This window comes from Lynx rufus, unplaced genomic scaffold, assembly GCF_022079265.1.
Source record: "Lynx rufus isolate CCGP_SWC_20201006 ecotype Redwood Valley unplaced genomic scaffold, mLynRuf1.p SCAF_58, whole genome shotgun sequence".
In the NCBI taxonomy this organism is placed as follows: domain Eukaryota; kingdom Metazoa; phylum Chordata; class Mammalia; order Carnivora; family Felidae; genus Lynx; species Lynx rufus.
In genome coordinates, this window is record NW_025814876.1 from 79,644 (window position 1) to 88,494 (window position 8,851).

An 8,851-nucleotide genomic window follows, 5' to 3' on the forward strand; every position below is an offset into this window, starting at 1 on the left:
TTTCCCTGGAGAACCTTAATAGAGATTCGGGGACCAAGAGTCATTGTAGAGGGACAAGATGTTAAGGATGAATTTTTTTTATATATGTTTTTATTTATTTTTGAGAGAGAGGAGAGAAAGACAGAGCATGAGTGGGGGGAGGGGCAGAGAGAGAGGGAGACACAGAATCCCAAGCAGGCTCCAGGCTCCGAGCCATCAGCACAGAGCCCGACGTGGGGCTCGAACCCACGAACCGTGAGGTCATGCCCTGAGCTGAAGTCCGACGTTTAACTGACCGAGTCCCCCAGGCGCCCCAAAGATGAGTTTTCTGAATTGGTGCTGGGGTTTCTGGAATCCTCTCTCCAGTTTAAAGACGTGACTGGCTCTCCAGTAGCAAACGCAGCACAAGAGTCCACGGCGGGACCTGCCCACGGGGACGCACGAGATACCTACAGCCTGTCGTCAGCCACCGACATGAAACGAGGATCTGAATGACTCCCAACATTCTGGAAAACTGAGGTCTACAGCGACGTTGCTTGGCTGCTCCTAACGTTGTTGGACGGAGTGGTTCAGGGAAAGGATGAGTCAAGAACCTGAATTCCCGGCCTCAGAGCCACTGTGTGCGCCCCGCCCCGATGACGGACGGACAGCCTTCTCCCTACTGTGCCAGGGCTGACGCCGAAGAAGACCGGTGGGGACCCTCACCCCGGGACTGGCTGAACTACAATGTCCGCTGAGCCCCCAGCCGCGTGGGGCATCTGCCGCTACGTGAGGGCACTGACTGCGAAGGCTGGCACCCTGTGCGTGGACTCGGGGGCGGGCGGGGAGACCCCGAAGAAGCTGGGGATGCGGCGCCCCTAAATTCCGTCGCTCTTCTCTTCCGTGCGAAAGGCCTCGCCTCCCCCAGTGGGCAGGGGCCTTCCCCGCTCCCTCGAGGGGTGAACCAGCCCACCGCCCCTCCTGGCTTCCAGAGTCAAACCTGGACTCAAGCCCCGGCAGGCCCCGAAGGGGAGGCACCAAGCGTGACTCACAAGAAGGTGATCCTCACTTCTAGCCACACAGCACAAGTGTGGGGAGCGCGTGTGGGACCGGGTGCTGACGGGTCGGGGTGGCGCTGGGAGGGACGCGGCTGGACCGGGCCGGGTTTCTGGGTTTAACCGTGCAGCCTGGGCGCCGAGGAGGGGCTCTCACAGTCTGGTGGGCCGGAACGCGGACCAGAAGACGGCGTGCTCAGAGTGGCCCAGAGAGACCCGGCCTCCCTTGGTCGAAGGCGCAGGAGATTGGAAAGTCGGAGTGTGCTCGTCATTTGAGATGTGCTCACCCCCGCAATGCAAGGGGGCACATGACACGACTTTCTTCGGAACTGTGGGGGGGGAGATCCGTGGTCACTCTTCTCCGCAGGCCACGCCCCCCGGGTCGTGGGGGCGCGGGGGGCTCCAGCCTCTGACCCGGGAACCTGCACGCGGTGAGGGCAGTCGGATCCCAGGGAGCAGGGGCTGAGCGGCGGGCGGGGTTCGGCCACCCAAGGCCAGCTGGGCATGGCTCCCGGGACGGACGGTGGAGTCCGGGTGGCCCTCAACAGTGTGGCTCGCAGGGAGGCGCGGTGACGGCAGGGGGATCACGGCATTCCTAGCGGGGAACAGACGGGATGCCCACGGAATCCACACTCGATCGTATGAGCAGAAACGTCCTGGGTCAAGCGGGCAAACGTCCCACCTGAATCCCGACAAGAGAGACACCCGCCCCCCTCCCCCCTCCGCCCTTCCCTCCTCCCACCTCCCTCCCCCCGACCCCGGGTCAGCTCCGAGCCCAGGGAGCTGCCAGGTTTGAGGGGGGCCCAGAAAAGAGCCGGCTGTGTGGTAGGTGCAGGCGCGTGCAAGCTCTGCGCAGCTGGGACCCGCACAGCCGATGGGGCCTGAGGTGCCAGTGTGGACAGAGGTGCCTTCGGAGCCCTGGGCAGCCAGCCGGCAGGTGGATTGCACCTCACAGCTTCCGTCACGGAAAGGGCAGGGCTGTCCCTACCGGAAGAGACACTCTTTCGGGACACAGATTTGCCTTCTGTGTACGCTGTGTTCCACCCAAGTGACATCGTGGACTTCCAGGATGCCTCATCCGCCGTCGTGGTGTTCCGCCAGCAGAGCTTTGACCCAGAAACTCGCTCCACCGCAAACGAAGCGTGGCCTTGGGTCCACGCTCACGTGGTGGGTCTCGCCACGGCTCCCGCCAACTGTAGCAGCTGCCATGACAGAACAGTGGCTCCATTACAGCCCCGGTGAGGTGGCAATGCCCGCCAGGGCTGGGACAGGCTTCTCTCGAAGGCCGTGCGTGCTCTGAGTCAGTGTCCAGCATGCGGGGCTGTGTCTCCCGGAGCCAGGATTCACGGGCCCGGGAATCAAGGGGTGGAAACGGCAGGGGCCCCACTCACTACCAGGGACCCACTAGCAAAATGTTTGCGTCCCGTCCCCACGACCTCATGCTCACTGCCTAAGGTCTTAGCCTCAGAGGGAGGTCTTCCATCAGAAGACACAACAATGGGTCCACTGGACTGGCCGCTCAGACTGCCACCTGGCCACCCTGGGCCCCTCATGCCCCTGAATCAACAGGCAGGGAAGGGAGGTATGGTGTCGTCGGGAGTGACTGATCCTGACAGCCAGGGGACACGGGATCGCTGCTCCACAGTGGGGGTAAGGAAGGAAGAGCGTGTCTGGAACACAGCAGAGCCTATAGGGCGTCTCTTAGTGGTACCACCCCTGGGATTGAGGTCAATGGGAAACTACGACGGCCCAACCCAGGGAGGACCAGCAATGGTCCAGACCCTCCAGGAAGGAAGCGCCGAGTGGCTCCACCAGGTTAAGAACCACAACTATCTGGGGTGCTTGCTGAGGGCGCAGGGAGTGCAGGCGGAGGGGTCAGTGGAAGAAGGGAGCTACAAACACCAGCGATGACCACAGGACCTAAAAGTGAGGACTGTAATGGTCACAAGCATTTCCTCCTGATTCCCGTGAATGTGTGTGTGTGTGTGTGTGTGTGTTTGTTTTCTCTCCTCTCTTGCCCCTTATCACGAAACATAAGATATATTGACTTCCTGTCCTAAGGACTGAGGGCTGTTAATTTCACGTCCCAGTATTTAGGAATTAGCCTCCCAGTGGAATTATGAGCTCGTCAGTGTCTTTATTCGCACATTCAGTGTGGCTTAAAGAAATGGTACAGGTGCCAGGTTGGTAAGACGTTAGTGTTGTGCGTCAGGGCGACCGGCTGCAGGGGGCCCGGACTGGACGTCACTTCTGGGGGCGTCCGGAGGGCGTCTCTGGGCACACGAGCTGGCGTCCGTGGACTCAGGACCACAGACAGCCTTCCCCAGTGCGGGGGGACCTCACCGGGTTCCCCTCGAGGCCTGGGCAGACCAGAAGGCGGAGGAAGGAGGAAGTTGCCCCTTTTCCCGTCTCCCCCCTTGAGCCGGGGCGTCTCCTCTCGTCTCCTCCGGCCCTCACTCCGGGACTCTCACGGCCGGCTCCCTGGTTCTCCGGCCTTCGGGCTCGGACTGAACCACCGCGCCAGCCTTCCCGGGCCCCCGGCCTGCGGACGGCAGACGGTGGGGCATCCCGGGCTTCCTGAGCACGTGAGTCAGTCTGTGACTCCTTCCGCTGTGTCTCTGGAGAGCCCTGATGGTGCATCAGTGGACCCGAAGCTTGAGCGTCTGGATGTATTTCATTTCCTACAGCTCCCGCTTCCCCTGCAGCCGGATTCCAGAAGCCTCCTGGCTCCCGAGTGACCTGAACACACAGATGGGGCACAGGAGAGGGCTGCAGCCTGATCTGTGTGCTTGGGGAAGGTGCCAGCCTGGCCCAGCTGGGCTCCCAGCCTCCCAACCCATGACCTGACCCAGAGAACGTAACTGGGAGGCCAGAACCTCTGCAAGGGCCGAGATAAAGCGAGGCAGCAGCCTCAGCTGTGTGCGGGGCGAGTGGGGAGCCCGGACCAAACCAGGCGGTGGTCACCCCTCTGCTGTAGCCCCCCCCCCCAGTCCATTTTAAAACAGCTGCACCATCTCAGAAAGATACCCCGTTCTCTTAGGTTGTGTTCTGGCAATCGGAGCCCAGCTGGGAAGGGCAGGGGGAGGGCCACGTGGAGACCCGGCCACGCAGCAGGCGGCGGGCCAAGCCAGCAGAGGCACCACCAGAGTCCTCAGAAATGAGGAATCGTTGGGAAGGCGGCCAGAACCTGGGGAGTCTGTCGCGTGGGGACAGGTAAGTGGAGGTCTCCCGGCCCCAGAGGCTGAACACAAGTCCAGGCGAGGGCTGTCAGGAGCCGGATTGCGGGCCTCTGGGGTTTTCCCTGCTAGCTTCGACCTGCTTTCGTCTCTGGCCGGGGGCTGCTGACTGTCAGGGAAGGGAAGGGCAGAGGGGCTCTGGAGAGAGACCACGAGCCAAGCCTTCCGTCCCGGACAGGGAGGAAGGCTGGGCCACTTGGAGTCAGGGGTCTGGGCCCTGACTTCGACCTGGATTGCTGCGCTGGCCAGAGGTGTGACTGCAGACACAGCCTGGGTCCTCACTGAGTCACTTCCTCCCGAGCCGAATGGGGCCCGTCCCCACCTGGCTCCAGGCAGGTGCTAGCCTCTAGGTCCTGCCCTGGGGCCTTGGGGAGGGGGAGGGGGGCTCCCTGGGGAGGAATCCAGGGCCTCTCCCCAGCCAGACGGGAAGTGGCTCCTGGCAGAACTCCTTTCCCAGCAGACCTGTCCCAGGAGGATCTGGTCACCTTGCGCAAAAACCAGCGGGCCGCGGCCTCCCGAGGGCACAGCCACTTGGCGGGCATGCCCCTGCCGTGGGACAGAACAAACCTTTCCATTGAGGGCGCATGCTGCACACTTCCGTGGTCCTTGCCCCTAAATGTCTTCCCATCTGTCAGGGAGAAACTCTCCTGTCCCTCCTCCCTTGGGAGACCAGTCTCTGCCCCGGTGTGGGGCAGCTGTCCGGAAACCTTCCTTCCCCTGGCAGCCCAATCTCAGTCCCTGGGCTGGGGAGAGAGAGCGAGACCCCAGCCAGGGGCGGGGCAGGGGCGGGGGGCGGACGGAGCCAGAAGGGTGGCACTGAGGGAAAAGGCGTGAGGGCCACGAGAGCGGGCTGGCACCAAGGGTGAGCAGGCAGGAGCCTAAGAGGCCAGAGAGGCAGAACGTGGGGGAAGGTTGTTGGGGGGCAGAGGGGGAGAGATGCTAAAGGGAAGACGCCGCGGGGCCAGGCTGACGGCCGCCCGGGGCCTCAGGGGCCAGTGCAAACCTCCAGGCCCTGGGCTTCCAGCCTCCGCAAGCCCGGGGGCACATGGAAACCACAGGCAAAGGAAAGGGTGTGCGTGCAGGGATGGTGGAAGGCGTCCCAGGAGGCTGAACTCCCCACCCCAGCACGCCACTCCTCCAATCCCGCCCTGCCCCAAGGGCGCATCACCCTCTCCCTCTGCCCGCAGAGGAACACGTAGGTGGGCGGCCAGAGACCAAGCGTGCCTGCGGGGAGCGGGCCACCCCGGCGGCGCGGGGAGCGGCCTGGCAGCACCAAGCTTTGTTAGCGACGCTCGGGGAGCCACGCGCCGGGCGTACGCGCTTCCTCCCGGGGGCGGGGCGTGGGGCCGCGCCCTCCGCGATTGGCCGGCCTGCCGGCCGGCGATTGGCTGACACCCCGGCCCCCGCCCCCAGGGACGCGGTCGGGTGGGGTGGGGGGCGCGGGGCCCCAAGGCGCGGCGCGTGCTGCCCTCGGGGGTCTCGCGCGCCTCCCGGACGGCCGCGCCTCCATCGAGGCCACGCCCTCCTCCCCAAGGCGCGCGCTGCGCGTGCGAAAGATCAACAGCTCCGGGGATAGTGGGCTACGCGTGGGATGGGATGAGGGTCCCCGACGGTTTCACGCGGGACCTGTGGACACGGCTGAGGTGGCGGGGGTCGCACCGGGGACCTGCAGACAGCGCCCGGAGGTCGGGCGGCGGTGAGGGGCGCACACGGGACCTGCGCCCTGCGTCTCGGGGGGCGCACTGAGCACCTGTTGGGAGCTGGGGGCCCGCTGGGGACCTGCAGACTCCGCCCGGGGAGGACGGGGTGGGGGACGCGCTCACGGCGGCGTGGTGTTTGCAGGTTTGTATGCGCAAGGGGGAGGGCGAAGCGTGGCAGGAGGGCGAGGCGAGGGAAGGAGGGCGTGAGAAAGGAGGCGGCGGCGGCGGCGGCGCGGAGGAGGGTTATCTATACATTTAAAACCAAACCGCCTGCGCCGCGCTGGGGAGACCTGGGGAGCGTCCGACCGCACGCGCGGGACACGAGCGCCCCACGCTCCCAGGCGCGCACGGCCTGCCACCTCTTGGCCCCCTGCGCCCCGCTCTCCTTGGGCCCCAGACGACCCGGGACGCGTACCTTGGCGAATCGCTCCGCGGCACAACGCCCGGGGCCCTCTCGGGGTTGTATCGTCCTCCCGCCGACTCCCGTTCCTCTGTCCGCCCCACCTGCTGCGCGCGGGGACTCGGAGGAATCGCGCGGCGAGTGGATGCGGGCGCGATGGACAGCGGCGCACTGCTCCGGCCCGCGCCCCCCGTGCCTGGTGTCTCCGGCGGCGGCTGCGCCGCTCGGCGGCGACCCACGTCCCCACCACTGCTGCGCTGCAGCCGGCGGCGACGGCCCGGCGCATCGGAGACCGGGGGAGGCCCGGCGGCTGTGGCGCGGCGCAATGAGCGCGAGCGCAACCGCGTGAAGCTGGTGAACTTGGGGTTCCAGGCGCTGCGGCAGCACGTGCCGCACGGCGGCGCCAGCAAGAAGCTGAGTAAGGTGGAGACACTGCGCTCAGCCGTGGAGTACATCCGCGCGTTGCAACGCCTGCTGGCGGAGCACGATGCCGTGCGCGCCGCGCTGGCCGAGGGGCTGCTGGCACCAACAGCCGCGCGGCCCCCCGCATCCAGCGGGCCTCCCGGGACCCCCCGCCGCCGCCGCCGCCGCCTCGCCTTCCTGCGCCTCGTCGTCCCCGGGCCGCGGGGGCAGCTCGGAGCCCGGTTCGCCGCGCTCCGCCTACTCCTTGGACGACAGCGGCTGCGAGGGCGCGCTTAGCCCCGTGGAGCGCGAGCTGCTCGACTTCTCCAGCTGGTTAGGGGGCTACTGAGCGCCCTGTCCCCGAGGTAACCTCCGGCGGCGGGGAAGACGGGGGTCGCAGCAGGGGCAGCCGGGCGGGGTGGAGGGGACAGCCCCGCCGCACGCACCCCCGAGAGCAGCCGAGCCCAGCGCCAGGCCCGGGTGAGGGCTTCGATTTCGCTCACTCTTCATTTTCCCCAAACTTTGTCAAGCCTGTGCAAGACAGGCGTTTGTTTGTCCGGGATTGCAAAACTTCCTCCCGCTGCCGCGCTGAAGGGGGAGCAGGGAGGGGGGCCCTCGGGCGGGTGAGGCCCCGAGCGCACGCTGATCCCGGGGCAGAGTTGGGCGCTGGGAGGCGGGGTGACTTTGCATTGCAAATCGCGCGCCCGGGCCGAGTGGCAGAAATGAGTCGGCGGTGCGGAGCCCTGACTCACTGCGGCGGGCGCTCGGAGCGCCCGCCCCGCCCCCGCCCCGGTCCGGGCGCAGACCGAATCTGAGGCACCCACGGACTCGAGCTCCAAAACCAACCAAGCAAACGAAACTGCAGACTTCGCTTGTGGGGCTTGGGGGGGGGGGCAGGGCCGGATCCCGAACTAATGCGCGTCCCCGTTTCCCCTCCCCTCCCCTCCCAGCAGCCGAAGCCCTGGACACCGAGCGGCCAGCGCGCTCATCACCTAGGAGCAAAGTGGGCCGCCCGCGCCTCGGGCCCACCGTCCCGGCGGGCGAAGCCACCACCGAGCCTGGTCTCTGCCGACGGTCCCCCGTGCGGCCCAGCCTGACCAAGTGCCGCTGGGGAAACGGTCCCCGGCCTGAACCTGCCCCGCTGGCAGCGGCTTCCTCAGACCCAGACCACCCTTCCCCCAGAGGTTCTCCACCCGGATGGGGCCAGGGCACCAACACCGAGAGTTTTGAACGGGAGAGGATTTTATAAAGGACACAGAACAGCGATCTTTTACACATTCATTTGAACTGCCCAGGGATACCGGTAATATGAAGACTTATTTTTGTATAAAAAATTCCTTAGACTCTGAACACAATAAAGATTGTCTACCCCAGCCCCTCCCCACTACTGGAATTTTCCAACCCCGCCAAGATCTGGACGCTGGCTGCCCCCTGAGGGGCAGTGTCCCCGGTGGGCGTGCCCTTGCAGTGGCTGGATCGAGCTCCCAGCTCCGGTCGGACCTTGTTGGAAAACCTGATTCAGGGCGGGTGGACTTAACGAATAAATCAGTGCTGTGTATCTGGCGTTGGGGGTGCCCTCTCCATGCCCTCAGGCCCCCGTTTCCCAGGTGAAGGTGGGGCATGGGCGGGACCCAGCAGGTCTGGCCCCTGTGGTCACTTCTTCCTGGACTCCACCCCCTCCTCTGTAGGGTGGGGCCAGAGGCCTGCAGCCGGGTCACCTCTGTGCCAAAGCAATTCGTAGGCACCTCGTGAGGCAGGGAGCTTCCAGCAGGTGGCAGGCGCAGGCGGGCGGCCAGGCAGGGCCACTCAGCTGGGAGGCTGAGGTCTGGGGGCTGCAGATTGGCGGAGGCATGAGGGTCTGGGGTGCGTGCTGGGGGAGGGGCTCGGCCCACCCCGTCTCAGGGCTCGGGACATGTGCTTGGCATCAGGCTGCCTTGTTGTGATGGCACTGCTCCCCACCCTCTGGGTGGGCTGGGCACATCCCTCAACATGCGGGTGGGGTGACAGCATGGCTGCCCCAGGAAGTGGTGGGAGGATTGAGTGGTGTCCCTGCTGGGCTGTAGGCCCCGGCCCCCCGGGCCTGAGGCCTTGCCCGCCTCT

The 8,851-nt window shown here is 65.8% G+C and overlaps 1 protein-coding gene across 1 annotated transcript; it reads left to right on the top strand.

Annotated features, from left to right (window-relative positions):
* Positions 1–6,061: 6,061 nt before the first annotated feature.
* ASCL2 (achaete-scute family bHLH transcription factor 2) lies at positions 6,062–8,314 on the top strand. Its single transcript, XM_047101173.1, is given in 2 exon segments — positions 6,062–6,919; positions 6,921–8,314. Coding segments are annotated over 2 exon segments (594 nt in total). The 5' UTR covers positions 6,062–6,505; the 3' UTR covers positions 7,101–8,314.
* Positions 8,315–8,851: the final 537 nt, after the last annotated feature.